The sequence below is a fragment of the Aspergillus brunneoviolaceus genome (assembly GCF_003184695.1).
Source record: "Aspergillus brunneoviolaceus CBS 621.78 unplaced genomic scaffold BO95scaffold_34, whole genome shotgun sequence".
NCBI classification, from domain to species: domain Eukaryota; kingdom Fungi; phylum Ascomycota; class Eurotiomycetes; order Eurotiales; family Aspergillaceae; genus Aspergillus; species Aspergillus brunneoviolaceus.
This window is the reverse complement of record NW_020290764.1, coordinates 181,145-205,513: the sequence shown is the minus strand read 5'-3', so window position 1 is coordinate 205,513 and position 24,369 is coordinate 181,145. Positions and strand designations below refer to the sequence as shown.

The 24,369-nt window shown below is 54.7% G+C and overlaps 9 protein-coding genes across 9 annotated transcripts; 4 read left to right on the top strand and 5 right to left on the bottom strand.

Annotated features, from left to right (window-relative positions):
- Positions 1 to 122: 122 nt before the first annotated feature.
- BO95DRAFT_363039 (DNA-directed DNA polymerase POL5) lies at positions 123 to 3,519 on the top strand (the record flags this gene model as incomplete). The annotated part of the gene is made up of 4 exons (XM_025582601.1): positions 123 to 545; positions 646 to 1,285; positions 1,376 to 2,172; positions 2,266 to 3,519. 4 exons carry the CDS (start codon positions 123 to 125, stop codon positions 3,517 to 3,519), a joined length of 3,114 nt encoding a protein of 1,037 aa, XP_025442237.1.
- Positions 3,520 to 4,674: 1,155 nt separating this feature from the next.
- On the top strand, positions 4,675 to 5,769 carry BO95DRAFT_463740 (uncharacterized protein; the record flags this gene model as incomplete). Its single annotated transcript, XM_025589009.1, has 1 exon — positions 4,675 to 5,769. One exon carries the CDS (start codon positions 4,675 to 4,677, stop codon positions 5,767 to 5,769), a length of 1,095 nt encoding a protein of 364 aa, XP_025442236.1.
- Positions 5,770 to 6,489: 720 nt separating this feature from the next.
- BO95DRAFT_473557 (uncharacterized protein) lies at positions 6,490 to 7,479 on the bottom strand (the record flags this gene model as incomplete). The annotated part of the gene is made up of 3 exons (XM_025589734.1): positions 7,108 to 7,479; positions 6,706 to 7,038; positions 6,490 to 6,647 (listed from the first exon to the last, which is right to left on the bottom strand). The coding sequence occupies exons 1-3, from the start codon at positions 7,271 to 7,273 to the stop codon at positions 6,490 to 6,492; spliced, it is 657 nt and encodes a 218-aa protein (XP_025442235.1). The 5' UTR covers positions 7,274 to 7,479.
- A 2,893-nt stretch (positions 7,480 to 10,372) lies between these two features.
- On the bottom strand, positions 10,373 to 11,694 carry BO95DRAFT_473556 (NAD(P)-binding protein; the record flags this gene model as incomplete). The annotated part of the gene is made up of 3 exons (XM_025589733.1): positions 10,949 to 11,694; positions 10,659 to 10,821; positions 10,373 to 10,535 (listed from the first exon to the last, which is right to left on the bottom strand). Exons 1-3 carry the CDS (start codon positions 11,562 to 11,564, stop codon positions 10,373 to 10,375), a joined length of 942 nt encoding a protein of 313 aa, XP_025442234.1. The 5' UTR covers positions 11,565 to 11,694.
- A 243-nt stretch (positions 11,695 to 11,937) lies between these two features.
- Positions 11,938 to 14,367, bottom strand: BO95DRAFT_496474 (uncharacterized protein; the record flags this gene model as incomplete). Its single annotated transcript, XM_025590863.1, has 6 exons — positions 11,938 to 12,565; positions 12,639 to 13,120; positions 13,182 to 13,865; positions 13,886 to 14,129; positions 14,188 to 14,282; positions 14,338 to 14,367. Coding segments are annotated over 6 exons (1,899 nt in total), but the record flags the coding sequence as incomplete, so codon positions are not given.
- A 2,627-nt stretch (positions 14,368 to 16,994) lies between these two features.
- On the top strand, positions 16,995 to 18,360 carry BO95DRAFT_453211 (phosphatidylserine decarboxylase family protein; the record flags this gene model as incomplete). The annotated part of the gene is made up of 2 exons (XM_025588194.1): positions 16,995 to 17,264; positions 17,332 to 18,360. 2 exons carry the CDS (start codon positions 16,995 to 16,997, stop codon positions 18,358 to 18,360), a joined length of 1,299 nt encoding a protein of 432 aa, XP_025442232.1.
- Positions 18,361 to 18,849: 489 nt separating this feature from the next.
- Positions 18,850 to 20,994, top strand: BO95DRAFT_132193 (FAD-dependent oxidoreductase). The gene is made up of 2 exons (XM_025580518.1): positions 18,850 to 19,633; positions 19,711 to 20,994. The coding sequence occupies exons 1-2, from the start codon at positions 19,338 to 19,340 to the stop codon at positions 20,774 to 20,776; spliced, it is 1,362 nt and encodes a 453-aa protein (XP_025442231.1). The 5' UTR covers positions 18,850 to 19,337; the 3' UTR covers positions 20,777 to 20,994.
- BO95DRAFT_496461 (fungal specific transcription factor domain-containing protein) lies at positions 20,834 to 23,043 on the bottom strand. The gene is made up of 4 exons (XM_025590862.1): positions 22,996 to 23,043; positions 22,162 to 22,949; positions 21,217 to 21,938; positions 20,834 to 21,132 (listed from the first exon to the last, which is right to left on the bottom strand). Exons 2-4 carry the CDS (start codon positions 22,687 to 22,689, stop codon positions 20,892 to 20,894), a joined length of 1,491 nt encoding a protein of 496 aa, XP_025442230.1. The 5' UTR covers positions 22,690 to 22,949; positions 22,996 to 23,043; the 3' UTR covers positions 20,834 to 20,891.
- A 283-nt stretch (positions 23,044 to 23,326) lies between these two features.
- Positions 23,327 to 24,014, bottom strand: BO95DRAFT_363181 (peptidase; the record flags this gene model as incomplete). The annotated part of the gene is made up of 2 exons (XM_025582605.1): positions 23,327 to 23,539; positions 23,604 to 24,014. 2 exons carry the CDS (start codon positions 24,012 to 24,014, stop codon positions 23,327 to 23,329), a joined length of 624 nt encoding a protein of 207 aa, XP_025442229.1.
- Between the last annotated feature and the right edge of the window lie 355 nt (positions 24,015 to 24,369).

Below are 24,369 nucleotides of genomic sequence, written 5' to 3'. Positions count from 1 at the left end.
TCAATTATCTCAACTATCACCACCACCACCTACAGGAAACCATTGTAATATTTTTTGAAAGCCAAACAGTACACCCATACACCCACCCAGTACACACACACCCCCCCCCGTAAAAAAAAGGCATGGCAACGAGACCAGCCGGTCCGCCGCCGACCAAAAAACGGCGCCGCGAGCCCGTCAGCGTCGACCGCAAGCAGATCGAGATCTACGAGGACCTGGCCGCCGAGACCGACGCCGTCCGCCTGAAGGCCGCCGCGGCCCTGGTCGCGCAGTTCACCCCGGACCAGAGTCCCCCCGCCGAGGCGGTGGACCGCGCCCTGGCGCGGTTGTTCCGCGGGCTGTGCAGTAGTCGCAAGGCGGCGCGCGTGGGGTTCTCGATTGCGTTGACGGAGGTTTTGGTGCAGGTTTTTGGGACGGCTGCCTCCGGGGGTAGTAAGGATGGCGATGGGGGGAAGGAAGAGGGCAAGGGGAAGAGAAACGATGTTGGGGCCGTGTTGGGGGTTTGGGAGCGGTTGACGGATTCGGCGGGCGGGGAGTCGGGGCAGGTTTGTTTCTTCCTTCCTTTCGATTTTTTTTTTTTTTTGTGGATAGGGGGTTGGGTTTGTTGATGTTGACTGGTAAAGGTGGATGCTAACGAACGGTCAGGAACAACGCGATCACTACTTCGGGCGTCTGTTTGGCGCGGAGGCCATCATCAAATCCGGTATCCTTTTTGGGGGCGGGGCTGGTGCTGCTGCTGCTGCTGCACCCGCGGAGTGGACCCGGCTGCTGGACCGCGTGTTCGAGCTGGCGAAGAAGAAGCCGTGGTTGCGCGAGGAGTGCGGTTGGATTGTGTATCGGTGTGTTTTGGATCTTGCTGCCTCTCGAAAGAGCGAGGGGAAGAAGGAGCAGGTCAATGTGGCGTTGGTGGAGGTCGCGCTCGAGCGGCTGTGCGCCCACGACCTGGCCAGAACCCCCGAGGGCGTCGCCGTCTGGCTCGCGGCCAAGGAGGCCTTCCCCTCGGCTAAGTTCCCGGCCAAGGTCTGGAAGCATGAGGATCCGTTGGATGCCAAGGAAAGGGTTTCCCTGGGGAAGGTGATGAAGGACTCGTCGGATTCGAGTGCCAGCTCCAGTGCCAGTGAGGATGGGGACGGCCAGAAGAAGGGTTCCTCCGGCGTCTGGAATTCCAAGTTGCACTTCGCCTGGGATGTGGTTCTGGGCCGGTTGGCGCAGGTGCCGAAGGCTAAGGCTAAGGGCGAGTCTTCGAGGCTGGGGTTTGCCGAGTTCTGGACCGAGGTTGTGGATAGTATGTTCCCTTTCCTTTTCCCCTTGTTTCTTGGAACTTGAGGTTGTTGGGCAGAGGGCGAGGGCGAGGGCAGGCTAACGCTGCGTCTAGATGGTTTGTTTGCCGCGGCTTCCTCCGAAGAACGCAAGTACTGGGGGTTCTCGCTGTTCATCAAGGTCGTCACCGAGAGTCCGCAAGCCGTGGCGGCCCAGACGTTCACCAAGAACCTGGTGCGCTGCCTCATGAACCAGCTGGCCGTCGAGGACCGCTACCTGCACCGCATGGCCGTCAAGGCCGCCAAGTCCCTGCAGACGCGCGTGGCCAAGGAGCCCGCCTTCGCCGCCGCCGCCGTCCGCGGCCTGATGGGGCCCGCCACCGGCGGCTCGGTCACCTTCGACCAGGCCACCAAGACCAAGACCGTGGAGAAGATCGTCGTCGAGGCCAACGTTGACGCCCTCAAGGAGATCGTCCCCCTGTTCGAGTCGCTGATCGCCGCCCCCTGCGGCCCCAACGATGGCAAGACCGCGGCCACCAGCCGCCAGTTCCTGGCCGGCTTGCTCCTGGCCATCGTGCGTGCGCGCGCATCCGCAGACAGCAAGGACGACGACACGTACAGTGTGCTCGAGCAGATCCTCTCCATCTTCGTCCGCTTCGCTTACTTTAAGGACCCGGCCGTCAGCCCCGCGCTCACCGAGCAGACCCAGGAGCTCTTCCGCAGTCGCATCAACTCCTGCATCAACAGTCTGATCGCCACCGCCCGGTACGCCTCCATCCCCTACGCGGTGGTGCGCCAGATCCGGGACCTGGCCAAGTCCGAGGAGCGCGGCAAGTTCATTGTCAGTATGGATGAGACGATCAGTGGCGCGGTCAAGAATGCGTTCAAGTCGTTGAAGAAGCTAGCGAGTATGGTATGTTCCTCCTCTCCACCCGGTTTCCTCCTCCAATTCCGTGTAAAGGAATAACGCGCGAGCCTGGCTAATCGTTTGTGGTTGGTGCAGGAGAAGAAGGATAACGCGGCGAGCGTCGACGCGTTCCGGCTGCTGTACTCGTTGACGATTCTGCAGGTGTACAACGGCGACGCGGACGCGGCGTCGATGCTGGAGGAGTTGGATTTCTGCTACACGCAGATCTTCGGCGAGGAGAAGGAGAAGAAGAAGAAGAAGAAGAAGTCCAAGGGCAAGAAGGCGGAGGACGAGGACGAGGAGGAGGACGACGAAAAGACCTCCGATGCCTCGGACGCCCTGGTGGAGATCCTGCTCAGCTTCGCGTCCAAGCAGTCGCAGCTCTTCCGGCGCATGAGCGAGCAGGTCTTCGGGGCCTTTGCGGAGAGCATCACCGAGAATGGCCTGGAGTCGCTGACCTCCATCCTGGAGGCCAAGGAGAGTCTGGCGGGCCAGCAGGAGATGTTCGACCAGCAGGACGAGGACGGGGACGACGCGGACATGATGGATGTCGATGGTGACGGTGACGGTGACGAGCTCGACAGCGACGTCGAGGTCGTTGAAGCTGGTGACTCCGCGGCATCCTCTTCCGACTCGGAGCTCTCGGAGGACGAAGGCAACGACGACGAGGAGGCGATCTTCGAAGCCAAACTGGCCGCGGCGCTGGGCACGCACCGGCTGGACGCGGACATGCCGGAGGCCGAGGAAGACTCGGACGCGGACATGAACGACGACGAGATGGAGGAACTCGACGAGCAGCTCGTGAAAGTCTTCCGGGCGCGCCGCGACGCCCTCGGCCAGAAGAAGGACAAGAAGGACGCCCGCGCCAACATGGTGCACTTCAAGAACCGCGTGCTGGACCTGCTGGAGATCTACGTGAAGAAGTGCCACGCCAAGCTGCTGGCCCTCGATCTGCTGCTGCCCCTGCTGCGGCTGACCCGCAAGTCGGCCAACAAGCAGATCTCGACGCGCGCCGCCAACGTCCTCCGCGAGTACACCAAGCAGTGCAAGGGCGCGACGGCGCTGCCTGCTATCCAGGAAGAGGACGTGGACAATGTGTGGGAGCTGCTGAAGTCCATCCACACCGAGGCGACGCACAGTGGGCCCCCCGCGCACGCGACGGCGTGCAGTCAGGCGAGTTTGCTGGTGGTCAAGGTGCTGGTGGCGCAGGAGCGGGGCAACGTGGCCCGCGTCGTGGAGGTGTATGGCGAGACGAGGACGAAGCAGCTGCTCAGTCGCAAGTGTCATGTGCAGCCGTCGTTCTTTACGGATTGGAATAACTGGTGTGTTTCGTTCGGGAAGACGAAGAATTAGAAGGTCAAAAGTTACATAGACGGTGGTTTTCGTTGGCTTCGATTCAGATATCCAGTGCTGTGGTTATGAGCTTTGTGCTTGTTTCTTGAGTAGGGTTGTAGCGCTGTGGTTGTGTGTCTGGATGCTCGGATGATGACAAGGGCGCAGGCAGGCAGGTTTAGGGTAAGCGTGCGGCAGAGTATGACTTTATCCAGGCGGTTACCTACTGCTGTGTTCTAGGTACATGTTTGGAACTATGGACATGCTGCCTCCCCGCCCTAGCACACAGAGAGAGACAGAGAGAGGGAGGCTATGCCACAACGGCCCCGGAGAAAACACAGGACACAAGGGAAGCGTTCGGAGGACTTGACCCTCCAGTAGTCGTCGTCTCCTACCTAGTAAGATACCTTGACCGAAAACGTATGTCTCCACACAGGGATGACACTGCGCTGGATATGCAGACGTCACGGTGAGTGTGGCTGGAGCGCTGGTTCGGGCTGTTGTCGGTTGTCGATTGTCGAAGTTTGAGATGTCATCGCGTGGTAGTTATGATCTTTGTGAGATAGAAACCGGCATTCTGGGAACTGGTCAGGGTCTGGCTTTGACGATAGCGATTGTGAATGAAGGCGTGTTCATGTTTACTTTGATTCACATCAAAGCAGAAGCTTCCACAGAGGATAGGAGCGTGTGAATGGGGAAGCTGTTAAGTGAGGTGGTAGTTGGTGGTTAGGGTTGCTAGAATGCTTCTTATCTCTATCCATGATGGACAACTCTGATAGCGACAAATAATCCCCTTTGAGTAACGGCAGAGCTTTGAGCCAAGCACAAAGCCTTTGATGGACAAGCGAGAGATGCTTTGAAAATACAAATGAAAAACGGAGTGCAAAGAAAGAAATGGGGGGAAATGTATCAATGTGAATGTGCAGTCTAAGACATACGATTGTGAAAGCCCTGGGAGTGAAAACCTCCGCTCTTCCCTTTTAGAACGTACAAACAAGGCAGGGCTCGATGCCTTGTCATGAGTTGATGGCCCTGGGGTTTCTGCACTATATAAGCTTGGGAATTCTCACTGTGGAGAAGTATCCAGGTCACTGCATCCTTGCTGGTTGTTCATCTTGGTCTAACCTTCTGAAAGTATTTTGTTGTTCGTTCCACATCTCAAGACTAGCTCTCAACATGTCTTCTCTCAGTTCCGAGCAGATGGCCGGTGACGCCGTGTCTATCCTTGATGAAGCTGCGCCGGATCTTGTCTGTGGTGCTGCGTCTATTCCTGATGCTGATTGCGGTGTTGATCGCAAGGCTAAGGTTGAAGATGACTACGAGGATGAGCACCAAGAGAATCAGGATGACGATCCGAACGATGAGCCGAATGATGAGCCAAGCGATGGTCCCGATGACCAGGACCGCTGTGACGAGCCGACCGATGCTCCTGATGCTCAGACCGATGCTCAGCTCGACGACGAGCAACCCGATGAGTCCACCGATCAGACCGAAACCACCGATACTCAGCCCGACGCTCAGGACAGCGACGAGAACGACGACCCGCCCAACGAACCCGCAGCCGCCCCCCACAACGAGTACAACTTCCTCCATGAAGCCGAAGCCTGGCGCATTCACATCCAGCAAGAATGGCTCGCCCACGGCGGGATCCTGCGCTGGACCACCCACCGCGTGCTACCAGCGGCCGGCGCTCTCGCGCAGTCCGCCCTGCTCTCGACGCCCGCCATGTACATCCTGCACTTGGTGCACCTCACGTCGTACCTGACGGGCAGCAGCCCGGCCGGCTCGGCGGCTTGGCCGCTGCGCTTCCGGTTCACCGACCAACTGACCGAGCTGGAGTGGATGGGCGCCCTCCTCTGCGTGCTGGGCGTCTGGCACCAGTACCTCTTTACGGCCATCTTCCAGGGCCACCGGACGACGCGGGCGCGCGCCGCCCGGTACCTGGACGTGCTCGGCCTGGTCTCGTGTCTGTTCTGCCTGCCCGGGCTGAACGGCTGGGCCGTCGGCCAGATGTACGGGCTGACGTTCGCGGTGCTGCACCTCCTTCTGCTGGGCCTGTTGGGGCTGTATGATTCCGCGGTCGGGGCGAGAGACTGGGCCCGTCGGGGGTTGGGGCTGCGCGAGGAGGTCGCGGTTGATTTTGTTTATAGTGGTGACGACGATGGTCGGGATGCGGATGTTGTTGTTCTTGCTTTGGATGGAGATGATGATGATGACGATGATGCTGCGCATGAAATGGCGGCGCTGCTTGGTCTCTATTACTTGCCCTAGACAGGCTTTCTGTTAGTGAGAGAGGGGTCCTGTGAGGTCTGCTCGTCGGTGCGGCTCTGGTGTGATGCGAAAAGAATAATGTCTTTTAGTGATCTTAGTACAACAAATTGATATGCGTTGGTTAGAATAAGTAACAGCGATTATGTGTAATTTCTCCAATTTTTATCCATTAAGTAGGTTTCTCTCGGTGAGACGTAGTTTAGTCTCCTTCTTACCACAGCCCCTTCAGAAAAGTAAATCCCTCGAACTCGATCATGTTGACTTCCGCCAGTACTTCCAAGCATCAAGAGTGGCTCTTGACCCCTCGACTGGCTGCCTCTTGGTATAGGCGTGAACAGAGCGCTCCAAGAAATGTCTGGCGTTAGAGTGGTAAAGTAAGTGTGCTCCAGTTGTGATAGATTCTCTCATATACATGTCTGCCTCAGATAAATACAATATACTTGTTAGTCTGGTCCGATGAAGATTATTAGGTACCATAGCTGCAAGGCCTTTCCCTCCATGTTATGACCCTCGAAAGAGACAGTGCTAGTGTGTCACAACCGGTCCACTTTCAACCAAGACAAAAGAAAATGAAAAGAAAAAAGTAAATTAAGAAGGAAGGAAAGACAAGCAAAAAGTCGAGACCCCATCTACCTAAGCTATAAAAGATAGACGCTCTGCCCTCTCATGTCATGTAGAACCCCCCCTTGGCCCTCAGGTAAGCGATTGCACCAACCCACCCTAAGCAGCAGTGCAAGCTCCGTTCACCTGAGTCTGGGGCGGTCCGACATCAACCGTCTGCACGCCACTGACGGTGGTGACGCTGTGGTCGATGCCGTTGAAGGTGCAACGCACATTCCCCGTGCTGGAGACGATGTGCGAGATGCTAAGCGGGTTGGCTGGTTTCCCCTTGGTGTTAGCATGGAAGGCACTACTTTGGAAGCAAGATTCACATACTGATGGCCGTGGAGGTGCCGTCGAGCGGGAACGACTGAGAGAATTGCGCGTCCGCGGCGCCTTGGAAAGTGATGGTGACGGATGAGCCCTGGCCTCCGGAGGGGGTGCTGGGGGTGGAGGGCTCAACGGGGGCCGGGGCCGGGGTGGATGGGTCCGGGGTAGGAGTGGTGGGATCCCCTGCGGCGGTGCACGAGCCCTGGGTCTGGGTCTGAGGGGGCCCCACGTCCACGGTTGCTACGCCGCTGACGGTCGTGCTGGAGTGGTCGATGCCGATGAAGGTGCAGGTGACGCCTGCGGTGCTGGAGGCGATGTGTGAGATGCTTAGGGGGTTGGCTGGAGTTTGGGTTAGTGATCGTTGGGGTGGGATTATGTTTGCTGGGCTCTAGGCTAGGCTCGGCTTACAGATAGCGACGGTGGAGCCATCGGTGGGGAAGCTCTGGGTGAACTGCGCGTCTGCGGCGCCCAGGAAGGTGATTTGGACCTCGTTCTGCGTGCGGACAGCAAGCGGCGCGGCGAAGACGGAGGAAGCGAGGGCGAACAGAACGGTGGACTCGGAGAGGAGTTGCATGGTGATGGTGGTCTATCTTTTGCAATCGAGAATGACTTGGAAGGTAAAGTGTAGCGAGAGTATGAATGCTGCTGCTTTGTTTGGAACTCTGTGACTCTGTCTGATGCTGATGAGAAACAGTTGCCAGGTTGAGCGGACGTCTGAGAGGTTTATATAGACATGATATGGACTGCAAAAGCTCTGCTCAGCGAGCAGTTCAAGTCAGGTATACAGCTCATGTCCCTAAAATAGAACTATACAACACGATCCGTGGGAGAGGAGTTACTCCGCCGGCCTAACATCAACAAAACCCTCATCGTTATCGCTCGGCTGCGCTCGGGAGAGCGAGAAATCCCACGGCGCGTTGGAAGAAAGCTCAGGGCATAGCCCCGGATTTGGCATAAATGCGTAGAGAGTACCATGTACAGTACTAAAATTATCTATCACACGACACACTGCCCCCCGGTGGCCGTTCCATGTGTTCACCGGCAACGGCAGTGTAGTCTCGTGCCAGGGATTGAGCTTTTTTTCCCTGGACACAACTGAGTCAATTACGAGCAGAGCCTCGTGTTGAGTGCATGCACAGCTTATTAAGGCAAACTCTATCTCGACGATCGCCGTCTTTGTCCGGGGAATTGACAGCATCCGCCGCCGTATATGCACCGCCCGAAACCTAAACCCGGACACTCAAAGCGGAACACGTCTACCGCGCTGATGGGCATCATCCAGCGATGCTGTATGTTTTACATAATAGTGACAAGTTTCGAGTCTGTGGCAGGTCAGCAGAAAAACGCGCATCTGATTTTAGAACAGACCGTGCTGGCCGAGGGGCAGTTGCTTGTCGCGGGCGTTGAGGGTAGGGCAAAAGTCATGACATCATACAGAATATGGAGATCAAGGGTTGTTTGTATACACACTGCCACCTACCACATCTGGTGGGCGGATGCTGCCGCTGCGAAGGGGGCTTCTCATTCGATGTCTAATTTAAGATCGAAGATGTGATTGTCTTGGACATCGGGTAGGGCCTCCTTCGCGAGGTACAGCACTGTGTTTGGCTCCATCCTCCGTCGCACTACCATCATCTGCCCCCAAGCCCTAATCACTTCCTGTGCGTGGCTCATCCAAAACACTCACTACCGCTGAAGCTGGCTCGAGCTGTTCTACTACTTGTCACAGTGTGCTTTCTTCTTTTCTACCCTCACCGCCTCTTCTATGTCTCTGATTCCCACTTGTCAGACGCCTCTTCGTGGTCCTGCAAAGGCCGCCCACGGCGCCACATCGTAAGCAGGTGAATTCCCCCTTCGCCGCACCACACTTAAGAGTGAGATGCCGGGTCAGACGATGATGACATCCGCGACTAGGTCACCGGCTGCGCGTTTGAACTGTGCAGCTCAGATCGCTTCTGCTCGGGTTGTCTCACTAGCGTGCCAGCCCTTTGCTGGAGTGGAGTAACAGTACCATTGCACTGAAACTTCCGCCACCGGGTTACACCTCGGCGGAGCTCGGTAAGAGAGAGAGGGTCTTCTTGAGCCGTGCAGTTTGTTATTTTATGGAGAGGGCGAGGGCGAAGGGAGAGGAAATCCCGGTTGTGACTGGCTGGAATTAGTTAAAGAAAACCTGATACAGCAACTGGAGGACGCAGAAAGCGAACTGTACATCGTGATTCCCTTCAATTGGGCATTGCACAAAGGCAAAATGACCTAGCAAGGCTAGGACTTTTTGATTCACCGAGTTCACTACCACTCGATTATCCTTGAACCTATTCCAGCCCACTCACCGGCCGATCCATTTCCAGATCCCACGTCATCCGTGTAAACCCCCCTGTCCGAGGCAGTGGGCGGGGCACGTCAAGCCTATGACAGTCTTCCAAACATCTTGGCCGTCTCCGGACCTGCGAGCTCTGCGAACCGAACTGACATGTCAAAAAGCAATGCCTAACACATATCCTCCCCGCGACTTGATGATGCTGCACCCAAAGAATCGACCAGCGTAGCAACGCACATGTTTCATCAGATGCGCTACTCAGCGAGAAGATCAACGACGCCGAATCACAACGGTCGCAGACTGGGCACGAGCTTGACTGTGGGCAAAGTACTTTGAGATCATTGCTCTCGCACCCGACCTAGTTGGACTGCCTCCAGCGGAATCTCATCGTCCCGAGCAGATGCAAGGACCTGCCTGAGCAGACTGTCCATGATGCTGGCTACACTGGTTTGTGGAGCCACGCAGTAGGAATGCTACCCACGGCTTCTCCCCCCTGAGCCTACGAAGTTATCGCAACTCCTGCAGTGTATTGTGTGAGTCGCGAAGCCATGGAGCCGGGCGCTGGCCGGCGTTGTCTCAGGGCCTTCCTTAACGAAAAGCCTTTGAGCCGGTGGCCACGTTCAGCGAGGCTCGCTTGGTCAACCACACGCAGCGGTCTTGATCAATGCAGATAGCTTGACTGCCAGTCGCATGATTCCGCATTCGATCTGCTGGGACCGGGCCTGGGCGGTAATGAGGCTTCGCGAGCATCGCTGTAGTAGATCGTCTTGCGAATATATCTTCCTCTGCCTCATTTTTTGGCATCGACCTGACGAAAAGTAATGAGAGGGATTGAATGGATATGGACATGGTTAGTTGGAGAGAAACCACTCGAGAGGTCCAGGTACTTGCTGCTGGCCCCCTGTTTGGAGAAACGATCCGGGGAGTAATGCTATCTCTGCAAATCAGTGTGAGATTGACTGTGTATCACCCACCCCGGCGGCTTCCCCACTATTATCAAGGATCTCGACGCCAAGTGAGGGGAGCCAAGCCCCAGCGCAACCCAGCACATGACCTCACAAAGGAGGGGAAATCAGCAATCAGAGAATCGGCCAACATTACTCCGACAGGATAAGCTCCTTCAATAATATAAAGCCCATACTTTCCTAAATTAATCTCTGCAAAGAAGCCGACTGACAGGCCGAACAACAAAATGACAGAAACTGTAAGCTTCCACACGCAGCCTCCTCCCCCGGCACCATCAACCCTAACCGCACAGTATCATATTCAACAGGGATCCTCACTAGATATTTACACAGTATAGCACGGGACTGTACCTTCTGAATCCCAGACCGGTCCACATCCGCGGCTCTGCGTTTAGGCATCCGACCCAGCGTTCTGGTACGAGTCGCTCAACGAGTCGATGCTGTGCGACTGCAGGAACTGCCTGAAGGTCATCGGCTTCACGCTCGAGTACCTGGAATTATCCAGCTCCGGCTTGAGGTATGTTTGTCCATTGGTGCAATAGTACTGATAGAAGCTGTTTTTTTTGGTCCCCGCCCGCGAAGGGATGGGAAATTAGCCTTTGATTCACCAAGACCGCGCAGTATTGAGAACAGAAACAATGAGAAAAGCGAGGGGGTTAAAGGAGGGCAGGACGTACAGAGCCAAGTAAGCGTAGATGTTCGAGGGATCCTGGTCATAAATGGCATGCATCTTCTGGTACAGCTGCTCTTGAGAGCCGAGGCGTACCAGTCGGGGCTCCCGGCCATAGACCTGGGCGAACTCGTCTGCAATCTGGCGGATGGTTTTCCGGTCTCCGAGGACTGGTCAAGGAAAATCCCCCACGAAACAGTCAGTCCTTGCCATCAATACAATCCAGGGGCGCTTGCGGAAACCCCGGGAGGAATCAAGCAAGAAATGCGGGGCGAGAGAGAGAAAAATGGAACATACAATGCCGCATGCCCACGGCCTTGGGATCAGTCGCAACCGCCGCCACAAACTCGGCCGCGGTGCTGTAGGTGGTCGACTCCCAAACCTCGTCCCCGTCTCCCCAGTACGAGAGGGTCAGCTGCGCGGGGTCAAAGATGCCAAAGTACCGGCTCCAGAAGGTCTCCATGAAGGCACCAATCAGCACATGCACCCCCTGCACAGTGGGCTTGGAGTCCAGGTAGCTCTTGACCAGCTTCATCGGGTCCTTGGCGGGATGCTGGCCCAACTCCAGCTGGGTGAAGTCCAGGCAGTAGTCACTGGCGATGTAGCGGGGCACCGACTCCAGCTCGCACGCATCGACCAGCACTTTCTGACCGGCGGTCATAAACTCGTTGTCACCCAGGTAGCCGCACACAATCACATCGCTCCCGCGGACGAACTCGCGGGCGTCGTCCAGGCTCATCGAGTCACCTTGGATGATGGTGATGCGGTCGGATGAGCGCAGGTGCTCTGGGAGCTTGGAGGCGTTACGGCAGAAGCCGCGGATCTGCACGTTGGGGTGGTTGCGGAGGAGGTTCTTCAGGACAAGACGCGAGAACTTGCCGGTGATACCGGCGATACCGACGGTCAGAGGCATGATTGGGGGACGAATGGGTGGGGTGGAGGTGTATGTAGGGGAGGCTCAATGGTTGAGAAGAGTTTGGATGGTAAGACCTGATTGCTCTGCTTTCTAGCTTTTCACTCCTCGAGCATGCATGAAGACAGGGTTTAAATAGAAAATCACTGCATTGAGTACCAGCATCCCTCGGTGTACTTACTAGTATAATCAAAGCCATGAGCCAATAGGAATCCCGGTAGACAGTAGTCCGTAGCGAGGAATCCACCTCCGTTAAGTTACATCATCCGTTAGTTCAGCAGTCGCCCATGCGTGGAGGTGGGGATTTGTAATTCCCCAGAGAAGACACTTTTCTCGATTACTCATAGTATCCACGGAGTATGCATTCTGCCAAGTCCGTTTTTGACCTGCCCAGTAGTTAGGTCTAGTTACAGCTTCGTCCAGATCACGTGATTTTGTCCTCATCATCACACATCTTTCCTTGCCTTGCATAGATATCCACTCCGTTGCAACAGTACCGTTAAAGCTTCCTTTTCATTTCGTGTCTCCTGGAATAGTCACGTGCTGAGCACCACCGGGTAGAAAGAGAGGGCTATCGACAGCCTTATTGCACCTGGAACTCTCCAACACAGTAATAGGAGGAGGTGCCGTTCCGCGGCTATGGAGGGAAATACAGCCACTCTGAGAAGGTCGGAAGAGATGTCAGGTCCGCATTGTCAGGCTGCAGAAGCTGGAGCTCCTCATTGCCGAAGAGATTGGTGGGGGCGTTCCGGAGATTGCTCGGCTGCACTGGGTCCGAAGCCGGGCGTAGAGGGCATCCGTCCGCAGTCGGTGCCGAATCCGACGTGAGCCGGTCAAGAATCACCAGGAAATGCGTCGACAGAGCGTCGTGATGCACGGACAGACTGGACAGCGTTTGTCGGGCCTCCTCAATGTCTTGGCGCCAGGAGATCGACTCGGGGACCGAGGCGTCGGCTTTCTGATGGATCACCGGCACCAGGACGGCGTGGAAGAGGCTGTAGCTGGGATTGAAAGCTCATTGTTAGATTGTAAGCACTGTACAGCTGTGAAAACTGAGGAAAGAGGGGCACAAACAGGACAAACGGTAGCGTGACGTTCGAGTATTGACGATCTTCGATGAGGCGGCAAGTGAGCCTGATGGTGCCACGGGCGAGGTTAAGACCACTCGTCCGGCATTGTCGCTCGCTGAGGTGCTCTCCTAATTCGGACTGCCCGGGCGAGATCTGTTTTCTCCGTAGCCAATCTAAGAGCGCGGGTCGATGGATGAGAAGTCGAAGACTTCTATCGCACAGCATTTGCCGGTCGCGCGCATGGATGGCCCAAGATGGGAGTCGATCGGCCGGGGTTTGACGAATGCAGAACGTGAGATTATTGTGCCAGTCATTGATCTTCTGTTCGTATGCCTTGATATTCTCGGGGTTGGTCGTGTCGGCGGCAAGGGTGCGATGATAGATATCATTGGCCATGCGGTGATAGCTGGCCTGGAGTATCAATCCCGAATAGATCGTCCACTCGTCCCTTTCAACCGGACGTGACCGGCTGTTTTCAGTTAGGTCCTTGTCATTGTACGCGTTAGCAGACACTTCAACGATGATTCGCTGGCGCAAGACTAGGTACCTCATCTGTGATGTTGAGCACCGGTTTGACGGTGATCAACCTATCGTCCGGCAGCAGGAGGGGGAGACCAAATATCTTGGACGCACAGCTATCCAAGCAATAGACACTCCACCACACACGCCTCCGTATCTCGTGTGCCAACAGAGTGTCCTCGGAGCCGGAGGCTGTTGACTCTTGATGAAGCCCCAGATTAACTGCAGTTCGTGTGGCGACCCCAAGACAGGTCCAGCCATCTTTTGGTTGACCGTATCTCTGGTAGTAATCGCTCATCAGTAGAAGCGCTTGGATCAGGCTTAAAGACGCCTGATCGAAGATAGAAAAGCAATCGAGCCGGCTCTTGGCCCGCTGTGAGAAGCTGTGACTGTGGTACCAGTCACCAGCGTCTTGGAGTGACCACGACCCCATGGCCAAAATCATATCACGAAGAACCAGCCAACCAACATCTTGTGCTGTATCGAGCTGATGTTCGTACTGTTTCAGAAATGTGGATTGATGCACAAAAGGGAAGAGCGGGTGATAGTGTTCAAAATAAGCACGGACTAGTCTTGCCTCGTCTGGAACGAGCGTTTCGACGCCGCCGGGTTGAGGGATCGGTAATAGAGTGTCATCCAGGGGGATGGAGGCATCCAGGACGAGATTAGTCGGTCCATCGGGGAACGTGGCGAGTGATAGATCTATCCGATCCTGTCAGTGCTGATCCCCACGACGACCCCAAATCGCAACAGACCTTCTTGTATGGAAGACAGGGGTGGAGCATCAGGAATCTCGAGATCAAGCGGGAGATCGGAGACGGAGGTGAACTCGGTGCTTGGGGTCCCCGGGAGCACGTGAAGATCCGCTGAATCATTGAGTAGGGATTTGATGATAGAATCGAGAGCACCGCCAGGAAACAACTTGCTCAAGGCGGTTTCAAGCGTTTCCAGTCTATCTTCGACTGCGGTGAGATGCCTTTAAAATGGGTTAGCAAGCCGGACCATCAACGCAACAACCAATCTCCAACACATACCGGCGTGTCAAAGGCGACCTGACGACCTTGTCAGGATACACACACGGCTTGTTCAGTTGTCTGCAGTGCGCACACGATGGCCGAGTTTTGGTACACTTTCAGAGTATCAGTCCGCCTGCGTCAAATGAGGGGCAGTCGACCGAGCTTCACCTTTGCTTTCCGAGCTCGACATTCAATGCACTATACAGATAGATTAGCAGCGGGTCCCAGTTGGCCAATCTTAAAACATACAGCCGGTATATGGGAGTTCCGAGCCAGGCTAGCCTGGTCAAGCTGTGGAAAATCATCCATAGCACTGGGGTGTAATTCCAAATTCGGTGTGTAGAATGAGGTCTTCGCAATGGGGCGAAGCTCGTGTGTGACATTTCCTGCACGGATTTGTTGGCCATTTGCACCAAGTAACTTGCTGTAATCTGGGCGGAACCAAACAACATGGCTGTGGCGGGCGGTGAGCGGCCAGTACGGAAGGATATACGAGTACGCCACTGTGGAAAATAGAATCTGTCGGCAGAAGAATAAGAGCTGGGGGGATCAAGCCTCTATATAAACCTCAAAAACCCTAGTAAAAAGGGATTCACGAAGAAAGCCGCTTCGATAACACGAGCTTCGGCCTCTAAAAGACCTACATATTCTAAGATAAGGGGGGCTTGTGATATCACGTGACCAGGGGCTCTGCGGGACTCGAGAGAGCTTTAGAAAAGGAGGAGGGGCTTACAAAGGTATAATCCCATAAGCTTAAGGGGCAATGCGGACGGACGGGTGGTTACAGAGAGTCATAGAGGTGGTTACTACTGCAGTGAGGATACTGAGCGAGGGAATTCGCTTTTGCAGAGTGGCCGTTATATCCTTCCGTAGGCCTGACTACCGAAGGCCTCAGGGCCACCGACAGAAAAACAACTAACTTGATACTGTGAACAGCTACAGCTCAAGAGCCGGGATGTCGAGGATTTGTGGGATCATTCTTCAGAAACATTAGATCAACTACTCCCGAGTCGCTGAGACTTTCCTCACAAAAGTTTTGTCAGGTGGCGAATCAACTGTTATCTTTTGCAGCTTGACCCCGTAGATACCGGACCGGGGAAGAAGGGGTATGTCGATTACATGAGTTAGCGGGGAAGAGATTACTATGCCAGGTGACAAAATGATACGGATAAAATAACTTAATGCTCTGGACAAGTAAATCGAAGAGCTTGCCCCACACGAGACCAAGCTGCCAGACACCCACCTCGTCTCACCAAATAGCAAACCATTGAATAGAAGTGTGTACCTTGAACCTTATTCCAAGGGCACTGAAGAGAAGCAGGAGTAATCTCGACAGCTGGTGTCCCCCAGACACTGACAAGCCCGGAACCTGTCCAGCGCGAGATAAAAATAGTCTTCCAGTCCCAAAGTGACCCAGCTATACCTTGCGTCCAAATCTCCGAGCTTACGTATTTTGTATACCCCTTCAATCTAGCCAGTACCAAGCTAGATCCTCTAAGAAGAGATGAGAGGATTATGCATAGGATAAGACATGAGCGTCTCATTTTGAAATCACCTACACACGAGTCTGGGGACCACGTCAGGTATATGCTTTTGTGAATAAAGTAGACTGTCTATGACAACAGTCCATCGTGTAAGTGCAGGAGCAGAATCATAAGGAAAAGAGAAATGTAACAGAGACAATCAGCAGAGAGCGTTGGACGGGCGGTGGGCATAAGATAGGTCCAAAGTGTCCTAAAGGTCAGGCAGGTCACTTCGCAGAAAGATACGTAGCATGCATCAATAGATCGGCTCATTGACCAAATATTGCCCACTCCTAACGATTTTTATATGTCGCATACTGATGCCCTATGAAGGAAATCTCTCAAGTCAGAATCTGCTAGGGAAGGCAGAGCCCCAAACAAGCATAGGCCCTACCTTGTGAGCAGAAGTCTAGCCCAGTGAAAGTCCCGAACCGTCCTCAATCGAGACAAAGCGAATGGTTCAGATCAGATCGGTTCACGAAAACAGACACGTTTTGTGAGTTGAGCAAGAGTAGCGGTCAGAGTATCCGATGCCGCCACTCCAGCTAGACCTGACACCTTGAAACATCCCTTTTCCCCATCGACCAACTCAAGAAGTTCCAGACGGCATCAACGAAAAGACTCCACTACTCCAGATTACGTACAAGCATATGCTCATCAACCCTTGCCAAGCACAAAGACAGTCAGGGAGCGAGGAAATCCACCCAATCGAGGAACTGAGAGATATACGCGTGGCTGGGGGAATCCGCACACGCAAGGGGGCCCAAGGGTTTATTGGCAAACTTCTTTGTTGAACGACATACCTCACTACCGCTCAGAAGCAGCATTCCTGCGCGCGACATGCCTCATCTGATGATCTGATGGACCCCACAACGAAGTACCGAGCCAATCCTTCTGACCAAACCTCCAACGAATGGAGGACCGGGTTGCATCCCTTGCGGATCAAGGCGAGCGAAAATGTCTCCCCTCGCCTTGAAATCCTTGAACTTGGACCACGGTGCCGCCAACCTGAGGGCTAAAGGCGCCATTTTCCTCTCCTCTGCCCCCATTCCTTAAGCTGGGAAGATGACCGGCGGCTTGGGGAGAAAAGAAACTCTTTCCCTCGCCGAGAGTCGAGGAATTGGAGCAGCGCGAGTATGGGTTGACGAGGTCAACAAGGTCAAGGTTGTTTTCTTTCTTTTTAACCAGCCGATTGCATTGCACTCTTGATCCACGCTTCAGGGTTTCCATCCGTTGAGAAAGCTGTTTCACCCTGTGTCACCGTCACCGTCACCGTCACCGTCACCGAGAAAGCAAGCAAGCATGTTTTGCCTCGACCACCGGCAGGACCCGACGGTTCAGGCGCTGCGTGAACACATCGAGAGCGATGCAGAGCTGATCGAGCTGTTTGCGACGGCATTCAGTGAGATCCCCGAGGAGTTTCTGGACAGATCCAAGCACATTGGGCCTGGCCACATCCGCGACTACAGTGCCTTGCTCAACAACATCGACCAGGTGATCCAGACGGTGCCCTCGTGGACGTCGGCGGTGGAGCAGAATTGCGTGATTGCCTGTCCGATGAATGAAGTGCTGGTTCGTCTCCCTCTCTGCGTCCACATCAACCACGCCGGACTTCAAACATGCTAACCTTCCCTCGTAGATATGGTTCATGAACACGCGAACGGGTTCACACATTCTCGCCCGCAAGGACATCAACGCGCACTTCTACGCCATCCTCCAGAGATGGGGTCAGTACCTGGCCTCCGCTGAATCCGCCAAGGCCATCCACAACGGCAAGGGCGGGTGGGTATCCTCCGGCGCGCTGACGGAACTCCTCGACGTCGTCGTGCACGCCCACAACACCACCTTCCGGGCGGCCTCCTTCGCCGACGCGTTCATCTGCGACCCGTCCCTCCCCAACTACGGCTTCCGCTCGTGGGACGACTTCTTCACGCGGCGGTTCCGACCCGGGATGCGACCCGTCGCCGGCCCCGAGGACGACCGCATCATCGCCAACCCCTGCGAGTCGCAGCCCTTCGCCCTGGTCAAGAACGTCCCCGCCAGCGCCCACTTCTCGCTCAAGGGGACCGTCTACTCGCTGCGGGACATGCTGGGCGACGGCAATGACACCGCCACCACTACCACCACCGCCGCCGCCGCCCACCCTTCAGCGATCTTCACGGGCGGTACCGTCTTCCAAGCCTGGCTCTCCGCCTTCAGCTACCACCGCTGGCACGCCCCGGTGACCGGCACAGTCGTCAACGTCCTGAATCTCAAGGGCACCTACTTCGCCGCCGACCCGGCCAAGGGCTTTGAGAACGTCGACCCTGCTACCAAGGCGTCATGCCCCGACCGCCAGGCGCCCGATCTCTCGCTGACGATGATCTCGTCGACGGCCACCCGCACTGCCGTGCTGATTCAGGCTGATAATCCGGCGCTCGGGACGGTGGGCTTCCTAGCCATCGGGATGGCGGACGTGTCGAGCTGCGTAGCCACCGTCGCGGTCGGGGACCGCGTCGTCAAGGGTCAGGAGATCGGCAGTTTTCACTACGGCGGGAGCTCGTTCTGTCTGCTGTTTGAGCCCGGGGTGGATCTGACCTTCTCACCGTTCGTCGGGGAGGCCTTGGCGCAGGATCCCGGGTATGAGGGGCGGTGTATTGCGGTAAATAGTCAGTTGGCGGCGTTATGAGGAAATCCCTTCGATCGTGGCCATGGAGCACGAGAGTCTGTCGGAGAATAAGTTAGGGCTCGGGTGATCTCGTGATGTGGACAGATGGACCGGCCAGGTGGAAGAATGGAAGAGTTCAGAGGATAATGGGCAAACGAGTTGCGGGAGACCAAGAAGGATGTCAAATTGATGACCTGATTCTATAGTTGTCGAAGACATCAGGAACATGAGTAGGGTTGGTCATGACATGACATCGGAAGTTTCTTCAATAATAATGCTGATACGAGGTTTCAAACCCAACCACGATGTAAAACGCATGATGTCCGTACCTTGAGGTTGGCTGCTTCAGCTCTAGACTGTGAGTTGCCTGAATTAAACCTGCAATTTGCCTCAGCCTCTGTCTCGATCCAATGTAGCCCACTAGTCGCAAGTGCCACTCCCGTCAACTTCTCAATCTCATGCGACCGGCTTAGCAGACCTACTCTCAAGCGCTTATCGAAATCATGAGGACCAACCACCAAAGGCGTTCTCCTGTCACGGCAATGGCCTGTATCTAGCGAATGTGACAGAGATAATGGTCGAGAATGAGATCTGAGCGAAGCCCTAGGCCCATTCACGGATCGAACATCCCAATGAACTAGCGTCCGCTTATCAAGCGGGTCAGCGACTGCATAAGCGGACGTCAAACCCAATCAGGCCAGAGAACGGCAAGGTACCGCAGATGCCGCGCACAGTCCCTTGGGTAGAAGCGTTTGAGATTGTCGGGTTTCGATCCAATGGATTTCCCGACACACGTCATCAGACCTCGCGTATACACACACTTGCATTGACCTAACGAGCGGGATGGGTATGAGAATGTCGATCAGTGGGATTATCCTGGCGGGGTGACCATATTAGAGGCCTGCATTGTAAAAGCACGGGCAGGTCAGCCCATTTCTCGATTTCACTCTTCGCCATAAGCTTCAGATCCCCCCACACTACTACAGTGATACTTGCTAATGACACCAGCATTCAAAGTCATTATCGTCGGTGGAGGCCCCGTCGGGCTCACCGCCGCGCACGCTCTCCACCACGCTGGGATCGACTTCGTGGTTCTTGAGGCCCGCGATTCGGTCGTCCTTGACCAGGGCGCCAGCGTGGTCCTGGCACCACCCAGCCTGCGTGTGATGCACCAACTAGGTCTTTTGACGCGACTGTCCAAGATCAGTGGCGAGATCTACCAGGTCACCTCCTTCACGCGGGACGGATATGCGTTCGCCGAGAACACGGCCATCTCTCGAGTTTTTAGAAAGAAGTAAGTGCGCCAGGCACAGCACGCCCTTCGGAGAAGGCATCGTATACTGACACATGGGATCTCCGAATCCCAAATAGCCACGGAGCCGGAATGACCTACTTTCATCGCGCCCAGATCATCGAGAGCATCTACGATGCACTGCCTGCCGCTGCGAAAGCCCGGTACTTTCTGGGCAAAAAACTTGAGACTATCAAGACGCAAGACCACGGTGTACGCGTCAGGTGTACCGACGGGAGCACGTATGATGGGTCGATGGTGCTGGGTGCCGATGGGGCGCATAGCAAAACGCGGACCCTGATGCGCGAGCTGGCGCTGGCCGAGGGGCCGTCGGCTCAGCTTAAATGCAAAGACGAGGCCTCGTTCCCGGCACAGTATCGATGCCTGTGGTGCAGCTTTCCCAGACCGGGCGCCGCTGACGTAAAGGTGGGCCATGGCTCAGTCACACACTCCAAAGACATGTCGGTCATGTTTCTGGCCGGGAGGGAGCGAGGTTGGGTGTTCCTGTTCGAGCGGATACCAATGGGGCCGACGACGGAGCGGATGCGCTACACTGAAGCAGAAATGAAGGCGTATGCGGCACGGTTCGCTGACTTCCACGTGTCGAGAACACTGAAGGTCAAGGATGTGTACGCGGCGCGTTTGACTGATGGAATGGCGAATCTAGAGGAAGGGATTCTGGGGCAGTGGAGCTGGGACGGGCGGATTGTTCTGGCAGGCGATGCGTGCCACAAATTCACCCCGAACGCGGGACAGGGGTTGAATAATGGAATCCAGGATGTGGTGGCGCTGTGCAACGGGCTGCATGCGCTACTGCGATCGACCGGTCCCGACGTAACACCGCACAAGACCTCCTTAGCCAAGGTCTTCGAGGAGTACCAGAAGATCAGGGCCGCGCCGTTGAAAGCCGACGCCGACCATTCGCGATCTCAAACGCGACTGGACGCCTGGGCAAGTCCATACTATCACTTCCTGGCTCGCTATGTTATTTCCTTCGCTTGGGTGATGTGGTTCCTCGTGAACTTTATCGCCGCGCGCGCAACGAAGAAGGCCTTAGTGTTGGATTATATCCCTGCGGACGAACCATTTCCTGACGCGCTGGTTAGCTGGGAACATCCGCTCAAGAATGAAGTCAAAGCAGGATAGGCCAGGTTGTGAGGAACTTTTGAGGGAAAGGAGGGCGTTCTGTCACTGTGGCCTTTACAATATAGTTAATGCCCTCATCATCTGTATCTGTTATTGCTATCCCTCCCAGACCGACTTATTGTCTTCTTCTCGAAATAGCGCATCGTGCAAGACGACATAGCTCCGCCACGAAGTCTCGCATCAAGTAGACATCAGCACAATAGCAAAAGTAAGTATGTGACCCTGCCGCCCGGGAAAAACGTGCCGCAATTGTGTCAAGCAGGTGAACGTCGTCCAGGGTCTGCGAGTCACCGGGATCGTTCAACACTTTGCAAAAGAGGTTCATGACCCTTAAAAGAACATAGTAGATTTCAAACCTGAGAGTAGCCCAAGAAGAAAGAACGTCAGCCTGATGACAGTTGGAATCGTACGCGGCATGGGAGGAGAGGATCGGATCTTACCAAAACACCTCCTGTGCTAATGCATCTTGCATGACAAGAAACTGTCGCAGAAGTGCGCGGCTCGCGTTTGCCGCAACCTCTAAGCTCAAAGTGATGCCCAAGGCTCGGCTGCTGGGATCGGCTATCCATGCCGCGCATCCCGTACTCATCTGATGAATGGCAGCAATGCAGTATTGGTGTTGCAATTGTAGCAAGCACGAGCGCAGGTAAATCTCTTCCTGGGTGAATACCACTCCCTGGTCATTGTTCGGCAACTGCAGGCTTCGATACCACTCATTCAATCCATCATCCAGCTCTCGAACGGTCTTCAACAACTCCGCATCAGAGGCTAATGCGGCTTGAGGAGAGTACAGCTTCCTAGTTATCTTGGATTGAACAAGGCTGAGCCTGATGTCTGTGGGGAAGAAAAATGCAAGATTAAAATTCGCTGGGGTTTGGTGGTCGTGGTAGCCAAATTCCATGGCGAGTTCGTCTTCATCTGGGAGAGTGAGGTCACAGTGATCGTCGCAAATTGCTGGGGGGCGGCCGGTCCTGAGAGAGAGTTCCCTGTCGCAAAGGTAGGCTAACCAGAAAAGGAATCGACAGTGTAAGTTGAAGACAGTGGGTGATTTCTGGACATGCCGATGTAGATGGCCCCCAAGGGTGAAAATGTGGCGGACCGAGGCCTGGAAGAACAAGTCGACTGAGTGGGGGGCACTGAAACGGAGCAGTCGAAAAAGAGACTACAACAGTGATTAGCAAGCGGACTTTACCCCTAATATGCCTGCAAGGAGGGGATAGCTCATGTAAAATTTGCCGGAAAGAAGAAGGTGCCCAGAGGATTTCAGGCCACCCAGAGAAGAGACCATAACTCCTGAGCATATGACGCAATAAGCCCCCAAAACTTCAAAGAAACAAACAGCCGCGTTGATAGATCAGAGGGCGTGAGCACAGGATTTGACTTACGAGCATCAGCAATGCTTGGATCCCATCTATAGTGGCCGCTCCATCCAAACACTCTGACAGAAGATACTGCGCTTGGTGACCATACTCTTGAATATTGTTATCCTCGGGCAGGGCTTGACCGAAGGGCCAAGAATTCATGAATGCCATGAAAGCAAAAATACAGGCTCTAGCCGTGGAAGGATCAGGTGAAGCATCCGATGCTTTATTCTCGTATGCTGCCTCCATGGTGTCATGAAATAGGTCTGGGTGGAGCAGAGGGAAAAAGCGATGCACCCAGAAACGTCTGAAGGACTGGAATACCAACAGTACCTTGCTCCTATCCGGTAGGTCAGGATGATTGTGGGTGTGGAAGTACTCCCTTATAGTTGCCAAGCCGCCCACAGATTGGCTTTGTCTTCGCGGACTTTTTAAAGACAGGCGATCGAAATTAATGGTCTGACCGGTGCGCGATTCCATCCACTGCCGACTTTCGGAGGTGAAGAAGGGCAGTCCATTAGAAGCACGAAGATGAGTCGGAACATGTCCCATAATGTGATCGATAGCGACAGGTGAGCGATGGGACGATCCTCGTTGGGTATTCGAGTCAGAAGGTGAGCTGCTGTCCTCCCATTGGAAACAACAATCTGCTCGATGAAATTATTAGCGTTTCTTGGGCATAGACCGCGAAGTACATACACGTGATCGTCCGTTGAGGAAGGCTGGTTGAATCGGTGGTTGCGATCGAAGGTACATTGCAGGCCCTGCTGCAAGCACCATTCGCACGGAATCCTGTCCCGATAACATTTTATCTGGAGATTATTAGAAACAGGCTTCAGGGGGGCGTGAGCGCCCTACTTTTCTGCGAAAGCAGGAGTCGCATGCAAGACGCGTGCGTGCGCGAGATTGAGAGTCGTTGGCTTGCCGAGACATTTGCGAAACGAGAGATGTAGGATGTAGAATGTAGAATGTAGAATGGGGGGTATTCGGAGAGAAGTGCCAGTGGTTGATGCCAGCCTGGAGCCGAGCGGGTGATTGCCTAACTAGTGGCTGACTTATGCAGGTAGAGATGACTAAGCAAGACATTACACTTCCAGCACAGCTGTGTGTCCAACCATCAACTGCATGATCACGCCTTACGCAAGACACAACCTCGCCAGACTCTGCCTCTATTCACACAAATGAGAGCCTAACTGAGCTTCCAGTTGTAAGGCCCATGAGAGGCCGCTAGAACAGGTGGAAACTCCCGATCCTGAACCGCCCACGCCGCCTCGGTTAAAACCGCATCCGGGAGCACGAGGATGGCATTGGCGGTTACCGTCGAGACCAGCAATTTGATGCGAAACTGCCCTACCCAGTCGTGTATTTCCTTGCAATACTGCATAGCGCAGAGAGTGAGTCTCTGTCAAGCATACATGTTTAGCCTTAATAGAATTCAAGCCTACATCTGGAGGAACTATACTAACCTGTTCCGAAATCACCTTCAGCAAATGAGTATAGGTCGGCTTCAAGATGACAGTGTTTGCAGTCACCCGGGTGCTCTCGATAGGACTCAAATAGCTGAGAAGGAGCGTCTGGGCAATCAATGTGTCGAGGGAGTCGGTGATGGCCCGGGTTTGGGACTGGAGGAGCGGGATGCTGTCCTTCGTAAGTTGAAGCGCTGAGATGGTCTTATCAAGAGTAACAACATCGACGCCGATCTGGAGAAGAGTGGCGATCACATCGTCAACGCCGGTGTTTGGGTCGATCTTCTGGAGTGGGCTATCTGGGGTTGCGGCGGGATGGACGTCTTGCTGAGAGCTGTCTTCGGAGATAGGTTTCCCCAGCAGTTTCGATGCTATAGCAAGTAGTGTGAAGATAGTGTAAGCAAGCTTCATTTTTATGGAAAGTGTGTTGAGATTGTGCCTAGAAATGTGAATACAAGAGAAAGCAGGACTTTGGTGGCTGAGGCTGGATCTCGATAACAAGTAAGCAGAAAGTGGGTGGTAATCGCGGCCGGTGGTGTTGGTTGTATTTAGACTCAAAGTCAAGTTGTACAACCGAAAAAGGAGTACAGCACGAAAGCCTGCGGTGGTAGTACTTGCGATGGCAATACAGTGCAACCCGTTGACCTGTCATACCTATTAGAGTTTGGTACCTGGAGTCACGGACCTGGAAGGAAATGCATAAGACGTAACTCGGCACATGCTGTGACTTCATCGATAGTATGAGACGTAATACGCTGCGTACACG

What these genes read in the sequence shown, in the direction of transcription:
- BO95DRAFT_132193 (XM_025580518.1), top strand. Translation starts at nt 19,338, where the DNA reads ATGACACCAGCATTCAAAGTCATTATCGTCGGTGGAGGCCCCGTCGGG. An exon ending in TCTCGAGTTTTTAGAAAGAA is followed by an intron (nt 19,634 to 19,710) that starts GTAAGTGCGCCA and finishes AATCCCAAATAG; the next exon opens with CCACGGAGCCGGAATGACCT.
- BO95DRAFT_496461 (XM_025590862.1), bottom strand. Translation starts at nt 22,689, where the DNA reads ATGGGACATGTTCCGACTCATCTTCGTGCTTCTAATGGACTGCCCTTC. An exon ending in TCCAAGCATTGCTGATGCTC is followed by an intron (nt 21,939 to 22,161) that starts GTAAGTCAAATC and finishes TCACTGTTGTAG; the next exon opens with TCTCTTTTTCGACTGCTCCG. An exon ending in TTAGCACAGGAGGTGTTTTG is followed by an intron (nt 21,133 to 21,216) that starts GTAAGATCCGAT and finishes GGCTACTCTCAG; the next exon opens with GTTTGAAATCTACTATGTTC.